At 38.3% G+C, this 27,247-nt stretch overlaps 4 protein-coding genes and 1 pseudogene across 7 annotated transcripts; 3 read left to right on the top strand and 2 right to left on the bottom strand.

Moving 5' to 3' along the window:
• The first annotated feature begins 358 nt into the window (after positions 1–358).
• LOC122041564 (flocculation protein FLO11-like) lies at positions 359–2,163 on the top strand. Its single transcript, XM_042601290.1, has 2 exons — positions 359–1,676; positions 1,814–2,163. The coding sequence occupies exons 1-2, from the start codon at positions 435–437 to the stop codon at positions 1,985–1,987; spliced, it is 1,416 nt and encodes a 471-aa protein (XP_042457224.1). The 5' UTR covers positions 359–434; the 3' UTR covers positions 1,988–2,163.
• Positions 2,164–2,684: 521 nt separating this feature from the next.
• Positions 2,685–9,059, bottom strand: LOC122041562. 3 transcript variants are annotated; one of them, XM_042601286.1, is made up of 11 exons: positions 8,927–9,059; positions 8,255–8,561; positions 6,429–6,909; positions 5,382–5,532; positions 5,043–5,150; positions 4,543–4,960; positions 4,016–4,261; positions 3,879–3,948; positions 3,420–3,583; positions 3,233–3,314; positions 2,685–3,064 (listed from the first exon to the last, which is right to left on the bottom strand). In XM_042601286.1, the coding sequence occupies exons 1-11, from the start codon at positions 8,929–8,931 to the stop codon at positions 2,910–2,912; spliced, it is 2,187 nt and encodes a 728-aa protein (XP_042457220.1). In that variant the 5' UTR covers positions 8,932–9,059; the 3' UTR covers positions 2,685–2,909. The 3 variants fall into 3 exon arrangements, with proteins under 3 accessions (XP_042457220.1, XP_042457221.1, XP_042457222.1); XM_042601287.1 differs by having other exon boundaries at positions 2,739–3,064; positions 3,233–3,311; XM_042601288.1 differs by lacking the exon at positions 8,255–8,561 and having other exon boundaries at positions 2,739–3,064; positions 8,927–9,056.
• On the bottom strand, positions 8,776–17,966 carry LOC122041561 (lysine-specific demethylase JMJ25-like). Of its 2 annotated transcripts, XM_042601284.1 has the most exons (14): positions 17,682–17,960; positions 16,748–17,266; positions 16,506–16,648; positions 16,322–16,421; positions 16,076–16,208; positions 15,910–15,964; positions 15,080–15,809; positions 13,930–14,256; positions 10,707–11,111; positions 10,560–10,629; positions 10,327–10,412; positions 9,754–9,873; positions 9,597–9,667; positions 8,776–9,059 (listed from the first exon to the last, which is right to left on the bottom strand). In XM_042601284.1, exons 2-14 carry the CDS (start codon positions 17,243–17,245, stop codon positions 8,960–8,962), a joined length of 2,838 nt encoding a protein of 945 aa, XP_042457218.1. In that variant the 5' UTR covers positions 17,246–17,266; positions 17,682–17,960; the 3' UTR covers positions 8,776–8,959. The 2 variants fall into 2 exon arrangements, with proteins under 2 accessions (XP_042457218.1, XP_042457219.1); XM_042601285.1 differs by lacking the exons at positions 8,776–9,059; positions 9,597–9,667; positions 9,754–9,873 and adding an exon at positions 9,881–10,089 and having other exon boundaries at positions 17,682–17,966.
• A 157-nt stretch (positions 17,967–18,123) lies between these two features.
• On the top strand, positions 18,124–22,536 carry LOC122041565 (annotated as a pseudogene).
• Positions 22,537–23,976: 1,440 nt separating this feature from the next.
• Positions 23,977–26,999, top strand: LOC122041563 (beta-glucosidase 22-like). The gene is made up of 13 exons (XM_042601289.1): positions 23,977–24,268; positions 24,529–24,592; positions 24,761–24,819; positions 24,895–24,970; positions 25,048–25,119; positions 25,182–25,269; positions 25,357–25,615; positions 25,696–25,811; positions 25,891–26,111; positions 26,197–26,225; positions 26,323–26,425; positions 26,498–26,588; positions 26,669–26,999. The coding sequence occupies exons 1-13, from the start codon at positions 24,053–24,055 to the stop codon at positions 26,877–26,879; spliced, it is 1,605 nt and encodes a 534-aa protein (XP_042457223.1). The 5' UTR covers positions 23,977–24,052; the 3' UTR covers positions 26,880–26,999.
• The last annotated feature ends 248 nt before the right edge of the window (positions 27,000–27,247 follow it).

Below are 27,247 nucleotides of genomic sequence, written 5' to 3'. Positions count from 1 at the left end.
GGTGAAGAAGGTGTGCCCGATCTACGGATAGAATGCTAGGAGTGTCGATAGCGGTACGATGATGGAGATACAGAAGGTCGTTGAGGTGCTCAAGATTAGTCGTGGAAACATTGCAATGATTCGTTCGTGGATGGAATTTACCATGATCTCAACCTTGGCCATGATTTGCATCAATTGTTATGTTCCAAAGTCTAACTATTTGTTCTTTCATACCGTTATTATAGTTAAAGATGTTTGGAAGACAATTGGAAGTCTTTAAATGATTGGGGAAAAAACCGGACCGAGTCAAATCAAATTAGACCGGACCGGAGTCACCGCCTCAAAAGTCGCCTCTGATCTCGAACCTTCCCTTCTTCTCGTCTTCCTTTTCCCTTTTTCCTTTTCCCTTTTCCATCTCCGTTGAGAGCCCTCCGATTCTCGCCGGCGTCGCCACCATGAACTCATCTGGCAGCAGCTCCAACCGCGGCGCCCGATCATCGGCCGCCGGCGCCTCCTTCGACTCCTACCAGTTCGACTTCGGCATCGCTGGATCCGGCCGCGGCTCCGCCTCCCGCCCCCTTAAAGACCAGAAGCCCACCGCTTCCTACGGTGCGCCGTCCTCCGCGCCGGCGCCTTCTTGGTCGCACCAGCCCTCTCGGCCCTCGTGGACGCCTGCCGCGGCGCCCTCATCCACCAGATCTGGCAATCTCAACGGCCCCGCTTCGATGGTCGGCGATATCTTTGGTAAGAGCTGGGGGTCTACGACGCCTGCTGCTGGGATCGGGATCCCCAAGTCGGACTCTAATCTTTTTGGCGATCTCGTTGGATCCGCCCTCGGCCAGGGTCGTGGCGGATCTGGAAATGTTCCTTTGAAGTCAGCGCCGCCGAAGAATGCCTTCGGAATGGGTAATTTGTCTGATTCACTCCCCAGACCGACTGCCAACGCCACATATGCGGCAAGTAGTGCCCCGATAAGGCCCAACGGCTGGGGATCTGCCGATAAAGTTGGAAATCTCTCCTCTTTTAGCCAGCCTGGTCCAAAGATTGGTGCTCCAATGAGTACTGGTGGGCAGCCGATGAAATCAATGAGGGGAATGCCTAAACCAGATCCTTTTGGTTCATTGGGCGGCTTTGGATCAAACTCCTTTGTGAAATCACCAGCCGAATCGGTGAACTCTTCCGGTATGAACAGCGGCGACTTCTCTTTTGGTGCATTTCAGAATGCCAATTCAACAAAGATAGGTAACAGTGGAAATAGCAGTGGTAGTTTTTCAGCTCCCCTGCAACCACCACCACTGAATCCCCCTAAGGATAGCATGGATCCATTGGATTCATTCTTTTCTTCATCTGCAGCAAGTGCCCCAGCTTCTGAGGCACCTGTAAGTCAGCAATTCTCCGAGATGACTGATTGGGACATGGGTTCTGAATTCGGGGGTCATGACAATGGTGGACCGACAACAGAGCTTGAAGGGCTGCCGCCACCACCCTCAGGTGTCACTGCTCCTGCTGCAAAGTCCAAAGGACAGGATAATTACAAACAGGGGCAGTATGCCGACGCGATTAAGTGGCTTTCATGGGCCGTCGTGCTTTCGGAGAAGTCTGGGGATAACAATTCAATGGCGGAGGTGTTGTCTTGCAGAGCTTCATGCTACAAAGAAGTCGGCGAGTATAAGAAGGCAGTGGCTGATTGCTCAAAGGTGTCTACTTGATGCTATATTGTTTTTTGAAAGATCTTTATCATTCATAGCTAAGATATCTACTTGATGATATATTGTTTTTTGAAAAATCTTTATCATTCATAGCTAAGATATCTAAATATTTCCTCCCCATTCAGGTCTTGGAGAAAGATTCTGAAAACATCTCAATGCTAGTGCAACGCGCACTTTTATACGAGAGCATGGAAAAATACAAGCTTGGTGCTGAGGACTTGAGGATGGTTCTGAAAATTGATCCTGGTAACAGGGTTGCAAGAAGCACAATCCATCGCCTGAATAAATTTGCTGAATAGGGATCCAGATGGACCTTTGCCCCCCTGCTTCTTTCATACTGTGAGACTTATAAAGTTGTAAAATTTTCTTCTTTGTGTTTCTATCAGTGACATGGTTTTGGAATAATTGCCTCTGATCCTTTCAAATGGTGTTATGGTATACAACCAAATTTGAAATTTGAAACATTCTGCATTCATTGTCCTTGTTGTTTCTCATTATTGTGTTTGCTATGCTAAACTTTTTCTCCTGATTGTTATTGACCTCATTATTACCAAGTGAAACAGTGGCTATATGCTTCAAACATCATGTGATTGAAAGATTGTTCTGATGATTTATAATGGGGGGACACATTTTTATCATAGGATATCATGAGCTAGATTTCATAAAATTTTATCTGCTTACATGGTAATAGCTTTAGCTAGCCACTAACTAATACAGGTTTTTTTTTTCTTTGAATCATGACTATTAACTTAGGCACAGCATCAACTCAACTTATAACATTACATGGCAGCCCAAATGATGTCAGTTGTCTATATAAATGTGCATTAAAACTTAGTTTGAACTATACTTTTATCGATCGAACATAAAGCATGTGCATTGAGTCAAGATATTGTTTATCTACTGTGCTAACTGATCATGTGAATTGAAGAATTCATTTTCTGTTTTTATTTTTCATAATGCGTTGAAAATTTTAAAACCACTATAAATACTCGGAACTTGATAATGGAATATGTGATGAGGTGAGAAACATGCTGAGGAACAGATATCACAGAACTCCAAAAAAAAAGTCCCACACTTCTACTAAACCTGATAAGAAATGTTAGTGATGCATCCAAGGTGGTACTTCAGGGGCAACAATATCAAGAACAAGATAGGGTAAGTATAATGGAACAGTCTTCGGTCTGCCGAAAGAGATGAGGAACACGAACCAAACTACTGTATTCAGGCCAGGGCTTGCTGATCTGACATAGCATGAAGTTTGTTTATCATGTTAGTAGCCGCAGATAATCGTGCTTCACAAGGAGTGCTCCTAAAGTTGCCGACGACACTAGCTTCGAAGTCAATCCCTCTGACTGATACACTAGCCTGAAAACATTCTGCGAAAAGAGAAACGAAAGTTGCTCATGAGCGATGACTGTCTACAACCAGAAATGAAGCAATGCTTCAAACAAAGAGCTGCACAACAGGAACCATAGAAAGAAAATCGACAGGAGAGTAGTAAATTCTGGGACGGAAGAGAACAGATCAAAGAGGCTTAATTTTACCATTGGCATTGGCAATGGATGGGAACACACAGTATCTCGGTATTATCCAGCCATTCTGGACACAAATGTTGTCCAATTCCTGCTAAAGTTGAAAAATGTTGTTTCTTCAACAATACATTACAAAAACATAATAAAATACATAAGCAAAGCTCGATATTATGCAAAGCTTTTGTTATTTTCTTCTTGCCTGACAAGGACTATTCGATCTGAGAATTGCTTCTGAAAATCTCCTAACTCTGATCTCTTGTTGGCTCTGAATCTCAGAAGGTGAGGACCTAGATGCGCATGTATGCGTTTGGCTCGAGGATAAAGCATTACAGGCTTGAATCCCTGATTCAACATCCAATTTCCCTTCGAGAAAAAGATGAAACGCACATTAGAGTACTATCTATGCAACAACTGCTTGCATTTTTTAACAACTTTGCGATAAACACTGATGCCGGAGTAAATGGTTGTGGCATAAATTTGTATCAGCAAATGACACAAACATGTTATGAATCCGAGAGTTTATGGTTAGAGTTTTAATAAGAATAATCCAATTCCAGTCGCTCAATGAATTTGCTGACCGATACATTTTTAGATTGATGGAAATGGTTAACATAATTTGCTCACACGATAGGTATATCTGATACAAAAAAAGAATTACCTGATAGAATTGCTTGTATTTTCATCTCGTCCTGAGCAAGTTCATCACCCAAATGTCGGTGTCTTCGAACCTATCGACAAGGGAATTTATTAATAAAAATTGGGGGAAAAAACATAAGAATACCAAAACGCCTCTACCAAATCATCTCGTCTCTTCTGAAGAATTCTCAAGGAAGCAAGCACCACTTCATGTTTCTTGGAAGGCACAGCAAGATCAAGTTCATCAATATTTTCAGATGTAAGGTTTTCTCCAACTAGCTCAAGAGGCAGATGATAGGAATCGATGGCATCTTGAAAAGGTCTCGAAGTGTCTTTCCTGCCAACGATCTCTCCTGCATTGACTTCTTCTATGCACCGTCTCTTTATTATATCCGTTCTATCTACCTATAAATGACAGAAAAATCCCAACAATAGGAAGATAATATGAGTTCTAAAATGTCAGATACACAGTTCTACTTCGTATCAATATCCATGCGACAAAAAGTTAATACCTGTGTCAGTTGTTACAAATTTTACAACTGGAGTAATAACCAACTTTGCTATGTTGGTATAACAGCACTCGATGACAGTATTCATTCGAAAGAAACACTTGCTTGAGTTTCAAATTGAAAATGTAGAAACCAATTTTAATAAAAAAAATGAAGATAGATAATTCATGTTTATACCTTGTCAGTGCAACCATTACCGCCATCTGAAGAACAGTAGATATCACTTCCGCACTTATTCAAACATGGGCTTGCAATACCACTTTTCCTGCTTCCAGCAGCCTCCTTTCTCAATGATGATTGCTGCAACTGATCAGAAGAAGTGTTCTTGATCTTGCAACAATTGGAAACAGCAAATGATGGTTCATTTAGTGATTTGCTAATTGTAGCACTGTTCACATCTGGTTTTCCTATCTCGTTGGCGTTCACAGTTGTGGCAGATTTGTCTTCTACAGCCTCATCTCTCGATGTCGGCAACAGGTAAGATTTGTTTAGCCCATGATCTACCATCGTAGATGATCCACCCACCTCCGATAAATTATGCATGTCTATTGGATGCCTTGGCAAGGAATTCAAACAAGGAGAATGTGGTGCTGCTCTGTTATAAAAACATGATATTATAGGAAAAGTTGAGCAGCAATTCCATGTTCATGATGGCCTGAATATAGACATTTACTTACCTCGACAGCCAATCAGACAATATATCAACATATGGCAACAAATGATAGTACTCAACCACTTTAGTGACTTCAGGAGTTAAGGCAGTTTTGACGAGAGGCCCTCTCAAACTGTAAATTGCAGTTGATACTATCATCAAAATTGGATAACAAAAAGTAGTTCGATCAACTCAAACAATATCGTTCTTAGGGTTCGAAAATACCATTAAAAACAATTAAAGCTAGATTCAGAATATCCAAAATGACATTTTTTTTCTAGTGAAAAAGAAAAAACACACCCACACACACACAAAACCAAACTATCAATATAAATAAACTTTCATTGTTATTGTGGTAACAGACCTGCTTAGTACATCTTTAATAGAAAATCCAACGAGTGCACCATTAACAGCGTCCAGAGATTTCATTATATACAGCATAGTTGCTGTCTTTTCATCACTTAATGAGTATACCCTATGATCTTCCAGAACACAGAATTTTGAGGAGCAATTACCTGTTCCATAGTAGGAAAAATTACTTTCAAAATGACACTAAATAAATTACAAACGTTGTAATTAAATTTCTTTGACAGTTGAGGCAACAATAGTATGGTAGAGATATCAGATGGACATAAAAGTTATCCATACAAATTAGCAAATGCTGCAAGAAATTTGTTAAATCAGCTAAGTTGAATGAAGATAGTAAGATAATAATAACATCCAACATAGATTACTCCTTTTCTGTTTGAAAGTGAAAAAAAAAAACTAGAGTAAGTGATTTGAAACATATGGGCAAGCTCAAACATCATTGTAAATAGTCAGAAAAACTTTTCATGCTGATTCAATCTAAATTGAATAATATTGTATATTATCAAAATTAGTACTGGATTAGTATTGACAGCCTTGATCAACACATTAATAGTGATCAAGTGTCAAGAAGCATGATCTATCCATCCATTATGTGTCTGGAGATGAAGGTGATTGATCACTTCAAAATAGGCCTTATTAGCCCTTCAGGAGGTTGATGCAAACAATTAATAAGCATTTCGATAAATGAAGAGCATCGCATTAAGGAACAGAGTCTCACAAATGAAGGGACACAATCAACTTCATACCCTTGCAGAAATATAGAAAATTCTTGAAATAAAGAACAAGTTTTATATGTTCCTATAAAAATCTCACAATCAACTTCATATCTTGTGCATGAGAAGAATATATGATAAGAGTCAAATCGAACAACTTCATATCTTATGCAAAATATGGAGAATTATACAAGTATGACAAGATGTAAAATTCAATAGCCTGGAAAAAAAAAACTACTTATCAACATATTCTGAATTCTAGGTCTTTAATGTAATTAAAAGAGAATAGATAAAGTTACAATCTAAGAGAGAATGAAGGAAACTAACACCTGTTTTTTGCTGCACAGCAGATATTGCAAGCTGTTGAAGTGAACTTTTCAATGATTTGTTGGGATAGGAATAAGAAAAAGATTTGATAACACTAGCAATTGGTTCGTCTAATTTTTGTTCTGGCAAAGACCATATTCTCTGAGTTGTAGAACTACACTCAAGATAGCATTTTTCTTGGTCAACATCTACAAGAAGTACAGCAACCTTTGAAACTGGCCATCCATTCATACTTGTAGAATTCTTCAATGCATCTAAAGTTGTGGCAATATTGCATGCACTCATAATCTCCTTTTCCATGATAGAGAGCTCTTTGTCCAAATCTAGTGAATATTCCACATTTTTGTGCATGAATTTCATAAAACTAAGAAGACTTGGTTTGCTTATAGTTGCTTGTTTGCAGAATGATCTAAAATCAAGAAACACAAGATGCGGAAAGTGCTTCCTATGGTAATAGTTGTAGAGAAGGACAACAGAGTGCATCTGCATTATTATGTACAAAAGAGCAAAGTAATCAAGACAACTTTAAGGTGGCAAGCTATGGTACTAACTAATAACTAGGTATAATAAGATAGGAAACTGATGAGACGACTCAAAAAAATGTTCCATATGCAAAATATTTGTTAAAATCAGACGGTCCACAAAACATTGTTACTTAGATGGTAAATTTTTCGCGTGAGTTTCTTCACATACAGATGGGTAGTCAATGAATATTAAAAGAATACTGCTCAACCTGTTTATCCTTTTTAGTGAAATATGATTGTGAAATGAAGAGATTTTATCTATAGATATGATGCACATAAAATTCTCTAGTATGAAATTTACTAGAACTTTCAATATCTTGAAACAAATATATCAGTCTTCTATGTTTAAAGCCTCGACAATTGACCAACAATAAAAAAAAAAGCGAAAAAGTAAAAAATAGACCAGTTTTCATTGAAAAGTGAACAAGATCCTTTTTCATATAAAAAAATTCTCAAACAAAACTGGAATTTTGCTAATATCTCAACTAAGTAGAAAGTTCAATCGGTAGCATATTGAAAGGAGTAAGTGTTGGCGCAATCATGCCCTAAGTGATAAGGTTCGATCTTAGATTTTGATGTTTGTACAAAGGGTTTAATATACACCTTGCATGATGTAACTATTCATGTTGTAAGAGGTTTCTCCACCTCCCATAGTTAACAACAAAAAAGAAAGATAGTGCGCTTTGCAAATTCCAACCATAGACCGTAGGAACAAGGATTCCAAACCATGTTAAATTTGCCTTGTTAGCAATTGGTATGTGTAAATTTATTTATGTTTTTGTACCTTGCTAAGCACTTTGCATTTGCAGGTATACTCACTATTCACCAAACTTCTTCAGTCATCTATACACATTCGGTCCCCAAAAGTAAGGACACAAATCTACTACACTGAAAGATCAGCCAGTATGTTTCTTCCTTATAATTCTGTTTCATTAATTTTGAGAAGTCAGCTATGTTTGACAAGAAAAAAAAAACACTCTTTCGCTTTGAATAATTTTAGTAAATCATTTAACTTTTTCTAATCTTGCCAAATACCACCAACACTAACAGGTCATATTTTATTGGGTTGTCATCCAAATGCCCTATCTTGTAATACTGTCTTCCTAGTCATACTTTCATCTAGTACTTCGAGACATCAGGTTGCCATAGTGAGGATGTTCTCCAGCAACCCCAACATGGTCATGCTGCCTCGCACTTCCAAAACTCCCAATAAACAAAATAGGCACAATTCAAGATCTTCAAGGCTAATACTATGCGCGTTGAATAGTGTAAAGATGTGAAAATAGGGAGGGGGGATGGCGTACTTGTCTGGCGACGTATTCTTGCTTCTCCTGCGAGGGCGAGCCCTGCGGGACAGCCCTCGCGGGGAGGAGAGGCTGGACGAGGTAGTCGATTAGGGCTTGCACGGTGTCCTCCATCGGCACCGCGACAGCGGCCGGTGGCTCCGGAGCTCCTCGTTTCGCCGTGAGGGCAAGGGGATGGGAGGAAGCAGACATGGCTCGGAGGAGAGAGAGCGGATCGCCGAGCCCAAGGTTGAGAGTTGGTGCACGATATTGGAGAAGTAGAAGAAGCCGCTTCCACTTTTGGAGACACGGCGAGTACGGCAAAGGCCTGAAGTGTGAATTGGAAATTGTGATTTATATATAAAAAATATATATATATTTATATAAATTCATATTTATTTGTATTTTAATCTCCCGCCAAGTTTGATTTGAGTGTCATTTAGGCCAAACAAGCTTAATAAGCCAATTAAGCCATCAATCAGGCTGACAAACTAAACCTCAGCATGCTAATCCAAAACGATATCACAAAACAGACAAATCGGTTAAGTGATGAAAGGGCATCTCTAAACATAATTAGATATTTGGCTTCACTTCGAACATTTACTATCAGTTAGACACTAAGTACATTGCTGAAGCAACAATTTTTGAAATGACCAATTATGTACATAAAATTAATCACAAAACAATCTTTACATCATCGAATGAGGCTCGACCCGACGAGACGATTCAACCGCAAATGGGTCGTCTTCGCTTTATGACCTTTTCCAAGTTTTCAGAGACTAATGCAGTCAGGTTTTGGTTCTCAAATTTGATGTCTGAACTAAACCTGCAAGAAAGGATTTATGTCATCGATGAAAACAAACAGGATTTCCTACTGTGGTGTTTCCTTGCATGGGAATAGGAGAGGAAAGAGAGATTATAAATTTTATTTCATCCTTCACTTATTTATTTCTGTCCGAAATTAATGGACGAAAATGAAATTTATACATATCATAAACATCAATCACAAGTGAGAATACTAAAATTCATTTCATTGGAAAATGAAACAGAGAAAAGAATTGAATTGTAACATCTATTTCCAATTAATTACATTCTTTTTCTTAACTTGAACAGAATCACCAGTTCGTTTTAACTTGTGTTTATTACTTAATAAATTCTTAAAATTATTTTCCCTCTGATTAATCTGATTTGGAGAAACTAATGACTACTTTTACGTTCATTTCTTTTTTATTCTTTCACCAAAATAGACAAGGAAATTGACTAGTTTCTATCTGCCCTTTCCCTCTACCTGGGCTCTCTTCCCCTAAAGTTACACACTGCATAAAAGTGGACACTAAATCGAAAGGTAATGAGTTGTGCTTACTTGGGATCAAGTGTTATTTTTTGAATTTCTTTGACGGCTGAACTAGCGGCATACAAGGCCATCTTTCCCACCTGAAGGAAAAAAAACTTAGATTTGAGACAAACTAAAGACATGGAAAAGAATTAACAAGAAAAGTCACATAATAATATATGAGCACCTCCAGCATCTTAATCTTTGCTTCATGATTATTCGGAAGGCAGCGAATCTCTTCGGCCATACGAGATGACACCCTTAAGCTCTCTGGAGATAAGAAGTTGAGGACCAGCTGCACTGATGACTGCAAGATTGAAAGAAAGTAAAATGCTAATTTTGTTTCCTGAGAAAACAATCTTTCTTAGAAAATGTCATTAAAATGGAGATAAAGGTAAGGCTGGTAGTGTGGAGCCAAGTTTAGTGCCACTCGGTGAAAAATATCAGATTGGGCTTCACAAGTTAATGCATCAGTTCTCCAATTTGAGTGGCAGGTCATAACAAATAGCGCCAAGCCAACGCACTATATAAATTTCACGAGCAAACTCCTAAGCAATATTGTTGGAGACCTAACAAAACGTACTAACAATAGCATGAAAAATACTGAGGTAAAACAAATGAGTTCATAACATTTGTGTAGGCGTTTGTTCCAACTCATTATTGTACCTCATCAACAACTAGAAATTATTTGTTGTACCTAGAGTTGTAGAAATTATTTGGCACTTGAGATGCTTTGACTTTATCTGAAACTGAATCTCACCTGGAGATACCTAAGCTGAAAAGCGCATCCAGAAGGAATAAAAACAGCCTCACCGACATGTTGCACGAAAGACCATGGCTCGATTCCTGTCAAGCAGATGAGCAAATTTACTGAATAAAGAGAAGTCCACTACGATAGCAAAATGAATCTCGGAGTCATCATCAAGATGAGAAACTTTTAGTCACACATCTTGAGCATAGAATAAAGAGAAGCTAACAAGCACATAAACTTACTAAATTCTTCCTTTAGCATTTGCTTCTGATCTTTACTTAGATACACTGCTTGATCATAAACAGGCAAGACCTGCCAAACTCAGACATGTAAAAATTACATAAAATGGTAGATAAGCGACACAAAGTAGTTGCAAAATGTTGGTTTACTGAATCTGTAGTATTTGTGAGGTGTTTCCAATGTGTCTTCAAGAACTCATTGAGCTTAGGGATGTCTTGTCGGCGGAAAACATCCCATACAACTCCAGGGCATGTTCTTTCAGAAGGGTCGGGACAAGAAGAATCCCTCTTTTCATGGCTACTTGAACCGTTGCTATTGAATTCATGAAAATCCATAGGATTATCCTCGGTCGCTTTGAGACCCAAGGAAAACTCATTTTCTTTACAATGTTCTTGAGATTCAAGAGCAGGTTGCCGTGTAATCCCATTGGAAGGCATATTAGAATATGTAAGGTAGTCATCCTCGAGCGGATTTTCAGGTTTAAACTTATTGAAGTTCCTATCAAATTCGGACCTCATCATAGCTGCCTCTGGTGTGTGCATTAATAGGGAAACCTAAACAAGGACAAAGGCATCAGACTGTATCATTAAAATGACAACCACATTACTGAGATAGTAAATAAAGTCTATAATACTGCCTGCAAAGATTCATTGTTTAAGGAAAAAATTATCAATACTGCCTGTGAAGATGTGAATTAAATAATTGAAGTTCCATTTTTGTATTATCATATTAGAATTGAGTTTCTGAAATGTCAGTGCCACCATCATGTTCATAAACTTAAGTCAGTAAGTTCCCAGACAATAATGTTTGACTAGTTGATTGCCTTATCTGCCTCCATGTGTTTTGGAAAATCAGACAATTGAAGTTAAACTCGGTTATATGAAATCCAACAGCTGAACTTCTCATTTGAGACAAATATCATACAATAGTAATCCAAGAACATATGCATGTGGATAATGAAATGTCTCCTTAAAAGTCTAAAACTGAAATAAAGCATGATCTAATGTGGAATCTTGAGCAGAACCAAACTAGATATAAACTAAGCTGAGAGGTTTTTAACCTTACCATGATGCTAAAGCACGCAATTATTAAAGTCTAAACCTAAACAAGAGAGGAAGATGTTTAAAAGCAATGTCTCTTCCACTCTATGATCTTAAACTTGTTAGGACTGGTTGAGCTAGAGGGGGGATAGTTCACTAATCACTTCAATTTCTTGATCTTCTTGATTGCACAGTGGAAACTTAGAATCAATGCTAACTCCTTGTGTTTACTTGACATCCACCTCCTTTAGGTGACTAATCCAAAGATCCGGCCCTTTCTAACACATACACTATGAAAGAGCTCCTTCTTGGAAACAATCCGAAGGCGGAGAAGCCTCGTACAAACTCACACACGAAGAAATACAAGAAGATGAGAAGCTAATACAAATGAAATCTTACAAGCTTACAACAATGAAATCCTAGCTTGCTCTCTTCTGGCTTGGAGACACCTCTTGATCAACTTGGAAATGCAATAGCACTTCACTCTAAGTCTCCAAGAACTGGCCGAGTGTCGTTAAGAAACTGTGAGCAAGAGAGATAAGAAACAATGCTTGCGTCAACCCTTTTCTAGGGCTCTTCGACCGCCTTGAATCGCTTAAGATTCTCCTTAAGCGATTACTACCTCTGCATCTTGCTCAAAACCGCTATATTTTTTAACCTAAGTGATTCTGCTCCCTTCTACTCGATCGCGAGAAAGGCCGTAAGTGATTAAGCTACCTGCTTAATCGCTTATCACCCTTTTTGTTTCCTTATAAAAAAGGCCTTAAGCGATCAGGATGATTGCTTAAGCCATCCTAAATCGCTTAGCTTAAGCGATTCAAGTCGCTTCTGTAATCGCGATTTTGAGCATTAAGCAATTAAGCTGGAGCTTAATCACTTAAGCTTTGCCAAATCAATTGTTGGCAACCCTAGCTCCTAAACCCGAGTTCTAGGGTTCTCTGCCCAACATCCGGTCAACCGTGATATATTGGGACTCCTCATTGCCTAGCATCCGGTTACCCTTGAACTGCTAAGACTTCTCCACCAAGTGTCTAATCAATCTTGGATCCACCTCGATTTTCCAATGTCTAGCTTCACTCACGAGGACTTTTCACAACCTAGCTTCATTCACTAGGATTTTCTCATTGTCCGACTTCACTCATCGAAACTTTCTACTGCTCGGCTTACTCACCGGGGCTTTCCAATTGCCTGACTTCACTCACCAAGACTTTCCATCTGCCGGGCTTCACTCACCATGACTTTCCTCGCCCGGCTTCACTCACCAGGACTTTCCTCACTGCCCGGCTTCACTCACCAGGGCTTTCTAACTACCTGACTTTACTCACCAGGAATTCCTCATTGTCCAGCTTCACTAAGACGGCTTGACTTCACTCACCAGGGCTTCCTCAGTGCCCAGCTTCATTCACCGGGACTTTTCACATCAAGTATCCGGTTAACATTGACCCACTTAGTTCTTCTTCTGCCAACCATCCCGTTAGTTTTGTCCTTGTCTAATCTCCAGTTAGGACTTTCCTATTTAAATATCCGGTCAACCTTGACCTACTTGACTACTCTCTCACTTCAAACTGGTCAACCTTTGACCAGAGGAGACTTGCATCAACAGTCTCCCTAATGGACAATTGCACCTGCAATCTCCATATATTGTCAAATATCAAAACTTAAGCTTGAGCTAAACTAGTCAACTTTGACCATGGACAATTGCACCAACAAAACTAGCTAGCATGATTACCACATGCTTTAAATTATCACCTCAAGCAATGTGTTATAATTAATATGGATGGCCCCTAAGGCTATGGTGTAGCAGTAGGGTATCCAAGTTGTCACCCAGGCATCCGCAGTTCGATCCCCATCTATGGCGAGTTTGCAGGAATTTTTCCTCCAAATGGGGCACGCAACCCTTTAGACTTCTGGGCCGCCCGCCGCGAGAGCTTCCCGATTTATCCTGACCAGTGGAAAATTCCGTGGGACTGGGCTGGTCACCCCTGGGTTTATCATGTTGTTTTATAATCAATATGGATAACTAGCAAATCCCAAAGAACAAGTAAGCATCACATATCAATTTCCATTCAACATACTTGGCAAGGCATAGTTCCTTGATAATAACACCTTTGCAAATCACAAGGAATTGAAAAGACCGTTACAACTCTAAGAATTTATATGTAACACAGCATTAGATGTAAAAATAATCTGTTGAACAGGCTCTAACATGTGGGCTGGGCATATAATCAATAATAACAAAGAACAAGACAGCATTCCCAGACTGCATTACGTCACAATCTCCAAAAAAGAAACTGACTGACAGGAATTGACAATGGCAAATTGACTAACCTACCATATCACCCATATTAACTTGAAGGTTGGCAACAGGAGCACCTTTACTGAGCTCTTTGTGCGTGCCATAAGAAATAACAAGTCTAGGGCCTATTTCATTTTGCATTGTATCATGTGGCAACTTGGAAACAAGATTCAGAATACCCCACTTGTAATGAAGAAATTCAATCAAAGGGAAATTAACAAGAAATTCTGGTCTTTGACATAATATAAACTCTTCCACTACACTTGGAGTTGGCCAATCCTTTATTCTTAACATTGCTGGCAAGCCATCTTCGCATGTACACTCTGAATATCCTTTAATGAACTGACCTAGTTGAAGTTCAACCTGCCAAAGTATAGTTTGTAGGTCAAACCAATGGCACCATGATGACTGTAAGACAGTTTCTTAAACTGAGATATTAGAAAATTCAATCATTTGCTGATTACAATGAACAAACAACCTTGATTAGATATAATCAGTTCATAACAAGGACCGTATCTGATGATCCTTGACTTGAAGATTTTAGACTACTATTAATCCATTAAAAGTAAAATATAATCAACTGTAGATGATGTTTATTTATGGAATTATTTACTAAGACAAAAAAGGAGGAAAAAGAGAGGTAAAGGAATAAATTTGTCAATTTCTGTTGTTTGCCAAGAAGGAAGAAAGAAGGAATTTAATTATGTCCGATCCCTTTCATTTCCTCCAAAATCAGATGGAAGTCAAGGGAAAAGCAGTGTTGGTCTATAATACAACGTTTAAATTCATCCTTCTGATTCTCTCCAAGAAACAAGATGGGTGGCAGTAGGTGGTTGGTCACTGACTTTCCCAAAATTTTCCAACATAAAAACCTCCCTTACGAAGCCTGATACTGGCTGTATTTCAAAAATATAAAATACAAATCAAAGTATAAATAAAAATATGATGGATGAAAAATACCTGTGATAATGACCGGTTCTAAGAGAAAATGATTTCCCATAGTCAAAAGATTATCGGAATAAAGTGACACTTAACATCAAAAATAAAGTATCACAATAATTATCAAAGTTCCAAAAGAGTGAAATATAATGGTAATAACATGCCTCAATGACATTAAAGTTGTCATAATAACCTTGTGACCAGCATTATTTCACATCAAATAAAAAATCGCCAAGAAGTAGCATACCTCTGACTGATCATTACAGCTGAAGGCTTTCACCTTTATACTATCGTCAGTTTTCTTGTCTATCATTTCTTGAATGCCTCTCCAGATAATAGTTGGATCCCAACTTGAAGCCAATGGGCACTCAAATGTGTGTCTTACAACAACTGGTTCACCCCTCGACCAATGCTGATGAAAATGACTTATACCATTAAGTTTTATGTCTTGTGCTACTGGAGAGTACAAGAAATTATCAATGCTACTATCTCTATTGGAGCATTGGCGACAAGTGAATGCACTTAACCCATTCAATTCAGAAACAATATTATTTTGACAAGGGCAGCCTGGCAAAGTATCTGGATCTCGAGTTATGCATCCATTGACCATTTCCTCAGCACTTTTAACCAGTTTTGCAACCCAATTTATTTTGAAAAGCCGTCTTAAAACTAATTCTGAGGAGCCACAACCACCTGCCTCAACAGGGCAACATGGGATTGTGCCATCTCTGTTTGCTTTCCACTTGGGAAATTGATGGGCAAAGTTAATTGAGCATTCATCAGTCTCAGTTTTTCCAGATGATTCTGGACATGCGGTTTCAGCAGTGACATCTTTGCTTCTATCAGATGACCAACCATCGATGGGCAGATTAACTGAAGATGCCCGTCGAATATCACGACAGCAGTTGAGGCATAAATCATATGAGCACTTGGTGCAATGCCGATGATAATCAAGTATTGGCACCTTGCACAAGTCACTGTACATAGTAATGATAACATTGCTTAATGCCTATAGTAACATAACTGAGTAAGTGTAATCACTTAGGGGGGAAAATTATGCATCAGATGGGGAAGTACCAGCACATCTGTTCATCAGCATCTATCTTTGCCCTAGGAATATCAGATTTAGGCCCTGGGACATGATAACTAACATAAATATGAGAAACATAAAAGGAAAAAGGCAAACAGTAGTGAAAACTCTAGATCGGTGCATTAAAAAAAAAAGAACAACAAGATGAAATACCATACGCCCTTGTTTCAACTCCAATTTCGAAGCATTGATCCCTATATATATTCTTCAGGATAGGGAGGATGAATTTCAAAAGGCTATGAAGATATCTCAATTTATCTATGGCAGGCATCTCATGTATCTTAGCCTAAAACAAAGAAAAGCATGAGTTAACAAAAACACATACATCAATGAGAAAAAGAGCTGAAGGATATATATGACTGCAATTGTTAATATGAGAGAAGAAAAAGTGAGCACTACCTTAACTAAGTTGTCAGCTTGCAAGCATATTCTACAGTTGCAAATACCACGACAAGCTGGGCAAACCTGACGGATATCCTCCACTGGAATGTCAGCATACCTAACAGATGCCATACATCATCAAGCATTTAACTTTCTGTCAATAAGGAACTCAAATCTTAGCATATGGTAGATACGCCAATACCATCTTGATATGCAATTGCTACAATAGCCTCTGCTGTCACAACTAATACACCATACAACACTTGCTAGATCATTCCTCTGACAGTGATGACAAGTTAATCCTTCCACCTCATCAGATGAACCCGAAGTTTTGCCTGAATAATCCTATAAGACCAGATAGAAGACCCATAATTCTTAAAAGCAAAGATAATTGCAAAGAAACATTTATATTCATGAAAAAAAAACACAGAACATTAGACTCACAGCTGGACCACTTCCATAATTCTTTGCTTCCCTGCCAAATGGTGGAGTTTTGTATCCTGATCTAATTTGATCCTCCTCCATGTAATCTGCATCTTGCTCAGCGTCCTGAGTAGGTCTGCCAAAATCACCATGGGCTGAAACCCCCCTAGCCATCTCGCGCGAGTACAAGCCCTGTCCCTGACTTCTAGACACCTTCTCCTTGTACCTGCCCCTGGACGCCCACTCTGCGCCACCTACATTATTCATTGGAGACACAGACCTGGACCTCTCAACCTCCTTACTTCTGCTCTCCAAGTAGATATCACCGTCGTCCATTGACTTCCTCCTTGCTTTCCGCTCACTAGCTCGCTGTGCCGAGTTTGCTGCCCGCCTCTTCGCCTGGATGTAGTGCTTCTCACAGACAGTCTTATCTGGCATCGACAGCGCGCTGCACCTCCACTGCTTCCCGTCCGATCTCTTGCACCTTAAGTCCTCAGGTATCCCCACATAGTCATCCATGCCTCCGGCGCACCCTCTAACCTACAATTCAACCCCAAAACTAAAAATTTTACTAATTCCAATTAGAACAAAATTTCCCTTCTGAAAAGAAACTTCCGATCTAGATCAATGCAACAAATCCCAAAAAGTAGCACGGAAACAAAGGCAACAAACAGAACAAGGAGATAGATCCATAGAATCAAACAACAATCATGACTAATATTTCACTTAATTCCGATCGCAAATCTTCAGACAAAATCAAAATCAAAATTTACCCCCCAAAAAAAAACAAAAAGACAAATCAGATGTAGATCAAAGCAACAAAACCCTAAATTTAAAGCAAATTTTACAGCAACAGGTGAAGACGAATATAGATCCATGGGAATCAACCCGCCAGCCGATAAGCAAACATACAAAAATTAAAAATTTAAAGAAAATGAAAGGATTCGAAACTCGCCTTTGGATCTGGACCGCGGGCCTCGTCGACCTCCTCGGGCGAGCGATGGCGAGAAGAGGAATGACGACATCGGGAGGGTATAAATAGAAGGGAATAGGAGTGGGGTAGAAGACGAAGAGAGCGACCTGCGTAGTTTGGATCAGAGTGAGAGGAGAGGAGCCCCCGGAGAATTTGGTGAAGTTTGAGGGGTCAAAGCCCAAAAATTGAAAAGGATGTCGCTGTGGGGAATGGATTGATGCAGCGGCAGCAGCAGATGCAGCAGAGAAAGAAGAAAGAAGAGGCAGCAGGCGTGCGCATAAAATCCCCGAACAACCCTCCGCACATTTCAGATCTTATTTATCCATGACGCGTCGTGTCGTATATATTTATTTATCTTAAGCTATGAAAATTATCGAGTAAAATGTCAAATTAATCTAAAAAAATTCATGATTTTTTAATTTATATTTTCGATTATTTTATAAAAAATAATATATATTTTTTGAGGAATAATATATATTATTGTTTTTCCAGGCGCCTTCGAACGGCCCTGGCCCTGCTGCAGTCGACGAAGTGAGAGTGGAAGCGAAGAAGGGCGACGAAGGTGGCGATGGCGTGCGCCGCCGTGAGCTTTCATTTCCTGTCGCCTAGAATGCCCATGGCGTTCGTTCCCTTCAATTTGTCTTCTTCTTCTTCTCCTTCTTCATCCTTCCCTTCTTCTTCCTCCTCCTCCTCATCGGCAGAAGCCGCTGCTGCTCTCGAGATTAGGGCAGCGAGGTCGGCTCCTCCGATGCCTCCCATCAATAACCGCGACCCCTTACTCTCCTAGTTGGCTGCCGCGGCCGCCGCAGTTACCGACCCCCTGGCTTTGGCGTCGTCGGGCAACCGCGACACGCCGCCCTACCTCGACCTCTTCGCCTCACCGACGCTAATGGATAGTCCAGTGCAGGTGATCGCTAGATCGTATAATTCTCTTATTCTCTCCTACTGTTAGTTAAATTGTTGTTTTCTGGCATATTTTCAAAATATTAATTCCTATACCGATGGATTTGTGTCAAAAAAGGGGTATCTGTGCTGGGATCAGAATTGAATCTTATGGGAGGTCCGAATTTCTAGATCTTATAATTCGCTTAAATTGTAGTTTGCTGACATGCTTCCAAAATATTAACCAAAAGAGGGGTTTTGAGCCGGCATCTGATACTGCGTAGAGATTAACTTGTAGGTGATGACAAAAGCGCTTAACTTGAAAGGATTTTCTCCTTAGAAAAAGGAAAGGCCTTATCTGATAAGATGAAAATGGGGTATCTTAGTAAGAAAAAAAATTCTTCTAAAAAGTTTTGTTTTTTTATTTATTCAATAATTGTAGCAATTGGTTCGGTGGAATCAGAAAGGAGATTGAACTGAGATTGGAAATGGTTATGGCAAGGGGAAAAGTTAGTTGCAATGCTACCTCTTGCAACAAAAAATCTATATCCTTCTAGTGTGTGAATTAACTGCCAATATAAGGGAAAATAAAAAGCCTTTTTATTCTTTTGTATAAAGTTTAGTGTCTTAATGTTAGTTGAGAGCATTGGTTTGTAAATTAGAATTGTTTACAAGTTTTTGGTATATTGTTTATTTGTCAATGGAAATGCATAATGACTTTCATGTACAACACTAGGCTACTGTTTTTCTCATATTTTTCTTAATGCTAGGTTGTTTTATTTCCATTTTATATTGTTACTTAGAAAATCTAAGTTTATGTTTTCCTATATGCTATAGTTTTTCTTTCATTTATCTATTTTTTTATTGTGAACTTTGATTAGGTAGAACGTTCTGTTTCTTAGAATGAGCACCAACCAAGGAGGCCTCCCCAGGTTTGCCTTCATTACTTCTTCATGGACGAATTGTCTACATTGGCATGCCATTAAGTCTGAATATAAGTTTCGGTTCCATGAGATCGATAGCTATATTCATATCATCACCTAATGGGTTTTACTGTCTGAAATGTTTTTCCACTGAGAAGTTTATTGAGATTTTTCTTGCCAATATTAATGTTTCTTTTACAAAGTTCAAATAGAAAGAAAAATTCTCAAAAATTACAATTTCCATGGACTGAAGGTGGCCTATAAAATGGTATTGCTAATGAGTATGGTGAGTTTAATGTACTAAGTGTAAGCAGGAAAAATATTATGAATTTCACGGCTATATCTACCTCTAATACTTGTTATCTACCACCTGTACCATTGCTTGAAATTAGGCATTAACATTTAACACTCCGAGTTGAATATCAACAGCCTTGTTGACTAGTGGACAAAAACTTATAGAAAATGAGATGGCAAACACTTAGATCCATTGTTGTGTCAAATAGTCATACCCGAATCAGAATGATAGATTACCACCATGTGTAAAACTGGGAGATATAACGTCAAAAAACATTGGAGGATTCTAATTGGTTGTTGTATATCTCATGAAGTGATAGAAGAGATAGAGTAAAGGGATATAAGAGAAAACTTCTTGTAGTTTTATTAGAGTGATATCGGTATTGTTGTTACTGTGTGTTTAATCTCAAATTTAGGTTCTTGACTATTACGATGTAGAACTCAATTATAAGATATATGATAATTGTAATTAGATTGTTTAATTTTCGTAATTTGGTTTTAGATTTATGAATTGTAGTAGAAAAGGCACAAGTTTTAGTTATTCTCTTCGGATTATTTTGTGATATAAGTATACTAATGAAGAAGCTTGATAATTACAATGAGAATATTGAAATGCAACAGAAACTGCTGTGTTACCGATGATGGATGTGCTACAACATCTTTGTCATTCTATTTCTTCTAGTTTCTATCATCTTCTCTTTCTCTTCTCGTGTGTATGTTAGACATGATTCCTGTTGAACTAACAGTTACCCTTTTATGGACAGTTGGTGCTAGTTTTTACAGAGCTTGTGATTGCTCAATTGCTTTACTTGCAATGGATTGATTCAAAAAACCTATTTTTATCTACATCAATCGACTGGAACAACACGTGATGATGATGAAACTGTGCGAAACCATTTTTCCATTTCTTTTCCTTTTACCTAAATCAGGGAGAAGTGACATGCTTAAGGTCATTTAGCTGTTTATGTTTTACATAAGATAGACCCATAGATGCTCTTAGTTTGATTTGTTTTCATTCATAAATTTATGGGAAGGTTCCATTTTTCCCCTCATGTTTTACTGTTTTTTTTAAATGCCTCTAAAATCTTCAAAGCGCTTTTCAGAGTTTGAGAAATTTTCACATTACCCCCAGCCACTTATGACTGTTAATACTTAACAGAATGATGAGGTGGCAACTCCAATGAAATGAGATCGCATGCTTGCCACATCATCATTCTGGTAATGATGTGGGTATTTTGATGATCATGAAACTCCGCCAGCATTTTGAAAAAACAAATAAACATAGGAAATTTCGTTTCCCTTGTATTTATAGAATTAGAAATTGAAACCAATGCTCAACAGAAAAATGGTATTTCAGTTTATTCTTATGCTTCAGGCTCAATTACTGAAAGTTATATTGGCTATTCCTCCGTACACGGTCCTTAAGAATAAGTTTCTCTATGCTAGCTCTGAGTTTGGTGTTTCTAATCTCCTTTTGCATTAAGCCTTGGTTTTCTGCAGAAAATATAATGTTTGATTGTTTGATGAACTACTTGTTTGCCACGAAGTTTAGATATATGAGTGGATTGTCTAAAGTTGTCTATGGAAATATACTAGAGACTTGGTGATGGAACACTAAAATTGAACCCTCAAAACTGACAAAAAAACTTGGGTCGAAATTGATGCGAAGGGGAAGACTACTTCACACAGAGAAAACAACCTCACACACAAACTCTTTTATAGAATCAATTTTAACCAAATTAGAAAACAAAATAAAATGCCAATTAGGAAAGACTAATCCCATTAAATTCTTACCAAAATACCGACCCATATCAAATTAAAGACACCAACACTTAGTGTAGGACAATTACTAACATCAATTATAAATTCAAATTCATTATTTTTCTTCCATTGTTTGTTTGCGTCACTTAGTAGTTGCAATCAGATTCAGGTTTGGTTGGTTGTGATTGCTGTGTTCCTATGTAAAGAGGGTATTTTTTAACCATTAGAAAGGAGAAAAGTTTGATATTCTGATTGGCTAATTTTAATTAAGTGTATGAACAGCTTCAATACCTTAAAAAAAAAGTGTTCAATATCTTCAATTTTTGCAGGTAGAATTGGAAACAGAGGGTTTTGCTATTTATGATGTCATGATGCATGTAAAATGAGGTATTTTTATTGTCCATGCCTTTCCATCAAGGTGTTTACCCATCGTCAATCGGTCATGGCAATTTGATCAGCAGTGCTTGATGCATCATCTCCAATAGCACAAATAGTCTGTTCTTTTATTATTTGCCACTAAGTTATTTTGTTGCCATTACAGAATGAGACAGTAGCTGTGGGAGCTGCAATAGGTCATGCCTGTCTAATTCTTGCAGCAGGAAAGAAAGGTAGACGATTCACAATGCCCCATACATACTCAAAAGTAAGTTTCACTCTGTTTCATTATATTTGGCAAAATGTCCATTCCACTTGATTCTCTCCTTTTCTTTCCTGCCATTAATCCAATGATGCGCATTCATTCTATCAGCTATGGTCCAACAACCTCATCTTCCATCGACTGGCCTCTTCTTTCCTGTAGATGCATTTTGACTCCCCCCTTCAAATGTTTAATGCTTTGTAATGTAAGGTTATCTTTTCCTTTCTTAGTTCCCCACAAAAAAAAACTTACATTTTCTTTTCGTAACTATTCAAATGTTTAAAATTATTAATGACAATAGGTAAGTTCAAAATTGGGCATTCAAGTTGCCAAATCAAGATGTGAATCGACTCTTCGACTGTTTTTAGGCCAAAACAAGTTCAATTTGTTTGTTTAGTTCGGTCTTATCTCAGATTCGCTTGATGTATTCAGTTCACTTCACGTCCAAATTACTTGATCATTTGTCCTTTTTTTAATTTGTTCGATCCATTTGATCTTTAACATATCTTTTCTTTTCTTATTTATGACCATAGGTAAGTTCAACATCAAGCATTCAAGTTACCAAATCAAGGTGCGATTTGACTCTAACTCCGACTGTTTTAAGGCCAAAACAAGTCCAATTACTTAATCATTTGTCCAATTTTAATTTGTTCGATCCATTTGATCTTTAACATAGTCCAATCTACCTAATAATGCTTGCCATTTTACGAGTTGGAACTAACTAAATAAGTGTTGTTTGTGCATAAGCACAACTTCATATTCACCTAGTAGGCCAACTAGGGGGGAAGTTATTTATCTTCAAAATTAGTCGGGTGAAGTCTGGACACTTAAATTATTAAAAAAAAATTCTTGCTTCTTGATATAAAAATCCCTTCGACCACATATCCAAACTATACTACCCTCTTACGTCCAAAACCTTTCTTCTTTTAAATTCAACTTTGTCACCTTGCAATTGAGTTATCATATGATCTCACTGCTTACCTCAATCGGTTTCATGTGACAGCAAGTTGCACATTTTCCACCCATTGCCCATATAGGGACAACATTCGATGAGTCGGTCAATCGATTGCTCGGTCACTTGCGGAGTTTTCTCGGTTTGAGTTTGTTCGGGTTTTGACTTAGCCACCATAAAATGTTGAACTTATATATTCCATAAGTTAAAAGACAAAAGAATTATTAAATAAATACATAGTAGAATCAAAATCTCGCTAGTCACGATCACCACGAAAAACGACACGAGAAATTATTGTGAGGAAATTGAATAACACTGTTTCTTTAATAATGCTGGTGTCTAGGTCTTCTGTTCAATTAGCTAGAGTTTGAAAAATTACATGGGGAAAATACTTATCGTGCGTCATAATTGTCATTCAATTTTTAGACGTATTAAGGTCCAATCGTTGGTGGTTGCAAGTGTTCGGTTGATAAGGAAAATCTTAAGGAAATTGACCTTTAGATCTTTGGTTTGTCCATCCAAAGCTGATGGCGACCATACGCACATTAAAAAATTGCAAAGGGCCACCAAATCGTTTGATAATTACTAAGTCGGACTTTCATAATTTAATTTTTGCGTCCTCTTTGATTATTTAATTGCGTATATTTTTATTAAAGTCGTCGTCATTAACGTCATCACTCCATTCGACGAACGGGACAAAACCCTTTTTTTCAACAATGGTCCTAAAAGTCTGATACGTGTTTCCTTAAGAAAACAGTTAAAATAAAATATAAGGACTTGAATGAAAATTTTCACTATAGTTTTTCATGGTCTGGTGAAGCTTCTCGTCTGTCCATTCAGCTCTATATATAGACCCATCTAACCGATCATCGAAAGGAAACAGTAGAGAGATTTCGAGAGGAAGATGATGAGGAAGGAAGAAAGCTTATCGAGTTACTTCGTTCCTTGTTTCCACTCGCTGAAACAACATGCCAATTTCCTCGCCACTTTGTCTCTGCTCTTGCTCTTGGGAATTAGCCAGCAAGGTTGCTTTTGTTCAGGGCAGGTGCCCGAGCCAGAGTTCACCAGGGAGGACTTCCCGCCGGACTTCATCTTCGGAGCAGGAACCTCTGCTTATCAGGTCAGGAACTCGATCGAAATCACAGCTTTTTTTTATTGGCAAGAGGACTTCTTAGGCCAATTCAGTTTCTGATCATTTAGTTCAGTTTAGTTGGCCCCCTGGCTTAGTGTTTACTAAAAGGGGAAAACAGTGTATGAAAAAAAATGGTCATTTATAATTATTATAACTATGCTTTGAATGCGTCCGTGAATATTATTATTATTTTTAATAATTTTAATTTAGTTTTTATGTTATATATATATATATATACACACATACAGATGGAAGGTGCAGTAGCAGAGGATGGTAGAAATCCAAGTGTATGGGATACGTTCACTCATTCAGGTGAGTAAGAACACTTTGGTTTATTGAATTTTTTTAGTTATTTTTTAAAATTAACTTATTTTAAAGAAAATGTTGTAAATTTTTAGATAGACAAGAGCTTTAGAATAGAGAATCTTGAGTGATGAAAACTGTCTATTATATGCCTTGTTTGTTTTCGATATTTTACAGGAAAAATGTTCGACAAAAGCAACGGAGATGTAGCATGCGACGGGTATCATAGATATAAGGTACGAACGAAGCTCGATCGAGTATCGATAACCCTGCTTTGTTACCGCAACGTTTGAATTTTTAAATTTTTATAGGAAGATGCCAAGTTGGCTGCCGATATGGGACTTGACTCCTACAGATTCTCCATCTCTTGGCCAAGACTTCTACCAAGTGTGTATATTTTTTAAAATTAAAAATATATATTAATTGTGTTTTCCAACAATAATATGTTTTTTACTTTGAATCAGATGGGAGAGGAATGGTTAATCCAAAGGGGGTGGAATATTACAACAATCTCATCGATGAGCTTCTGAAATATGGTTAGTTCGATTGCTCTCTACGACGACTATGATCGAGTTTCTTATGGTTTTTCGCTTATCAGGCATCAAACCGCACATCACACTCTACCATCTCGATCTGCCTCAAGCGCTCGAAGATGAGTATGAAGGATGGCTAAGTCCTAAAATACTGTAAGTTATATCATTGTTCAACTCAATGCTAAATCCTAAACCAAATGACAATTTTGTTTCTAATCCCTAAAGTGTGTTCTAAATTAGGGAGGACTTCACGGCTTATGCCAATGTATGCTTTCGCGAATTCGGGGATAGAGTAACTCAATGGACCACTATCGTTGAACCAAACATAATAGCAATGGCATCGTACGACAATGCAGTGCTTCCCCCCAATAGATGTTCCAACCCTTTCGGCATATACAATTGCACCGTTGGTAATTCCACCACCGAACCATACATTGCGCTTCACAACCTCTTGTTGGCACATGCTTCGGTCGTCAAGCTTTACAAAACCAAATACCAAGTGAGGCAACATCCTTGCTCATCGTCTTCGAACTAATCTATCATCTTCTCTTTTGCTAATTGTGCACGGCAAAAATTTAGGCCAGACAAAATGGGGTTATAGGGCTGAACTTGTACACTTATTGGTGCTATCCCTATACGAACTCTACATTGGATGTTCGAGCGACTCAAAGAACATTGGATTTCCTCTTAGGATGGTAAGTACATCGACTCAAGTTAAACCAACTTACATTGTGCATCGACTATTTATGCAATACATCACATACGTATATACAGTATATTGAATCCCTTAGTGTTCGGAGACTACCCGAAGGTGATGAAGAAGATCGTCGGTTCGAGACTTCCTTCCTTAACCAAAGAACAATCGAAGCTAGTGAAAGGTTCATTCGACTTCATTGGCATAAACCATTATAGCTCAATGTGGGTTCAGGATAACTCGAAGGCTTTCGAGACTCCTCTACGCGACTTCAGTGCGGATTTCCTCGCCAAATTTTCATGTAAAGTTCGTTCTTCCTTCTTAAGTGGCCTAACTCTACCAATCATATGCTAACCAATTCTTGTCACTCCAATGCCACAATGCAGTTTCAAAAGATTTGCCGCCGATCAGTCAGGTATACGTTAAAGTGTGATAGCTGTTTCGCTGTTTTTGAACATCGGTCTGTGTAGGTGTGGCTGATATTTGTAATACTTCGAATTTGTTGGAACCAGATACTTCCTATTGGCATGCCGGTAGACTCTGCAGGTCTACAACACTGCTTGGAGTACATCAGGGATGTTTATGGGAATCCTCCGGTCTACATCGAAGAAAACGGTTAGATTACAACTTGATCGTTTAATCTAGTCTGTTTCAAAGCAAATGATAGTGATGCTCGAATGTCGACAGGCTATGCTCTCTTGACAAATGAGACAATTCACGACGTCGAAAGGATCGACTACTTGAGCGCTTACATTGGGAGCCTGCGCGATGCGATCAGGTTTACATTTATGTTTCCGAATGGAGTTGACATTTCCTAGTCGACTAATAGTGGATAGTGTTTGCGAATGGTGTTTGTAGGAATGGAGCGAACGTGAAGGGGTACTTCGTGTGGTCTTTTATGGATGTGTTCGAGTTTTTGGCAGGGTATCAACTTCAATATGGCCTTTACCATGTGGACTTTGTAGGGGGCACCCTTGCGAGGCGACCGAAACTCTCGGCTCTTTGGTACTCCAAATTCTTGAACAAGACCGACGCGAGAATGAATTGGAAAGCACATGTTTCTCAATAGATTAAGCTCGTTTTGCTACGGATCTTAAGGAAGTTGTTTGAATGATGCTCCACGAGCATTTTATCTAACAAGATTTTATGACATTAAAAGAGCTTTCCATCAGAAATTTTATTTCAAAAATACTCTTTGTCAAATGATGTTGAAGCTGTTATAACGTGATTTTATACTTCGAATGATATTGTAGCAATTAGTCATGCTACAGTCGAAACTATTTTGTAGTTGTTATAAGGGTGGTGGAAGATATTAAATAGCTGATATAATTATTTTAAAATATTTTTATGAAGTTTAAACAATTATGATCCGATAATACAAAAGAGTTCAGATCCTTTCGTTCGTATCTTGGTTCTTTTCATAGTTTGAGTTTAAAT

This window comes from Zingiber officinale, chromosome 2A (genome assembly GCF_018446385.1).
Source record: "Zingiber officinale cultivar Zhangliang chromosome 2A, Zo_v1.1, whole genome shotgun sequence".
NCBI lineage: Eukaryota > Viridiplantae > Streptophyta > Magnoliopsida > Zingiberales > Zingiberaceae > Zingiber > Zingiber officinale.
This window is presented reverse-complemented; position numbering and strand designations above follow the sequence as displayed.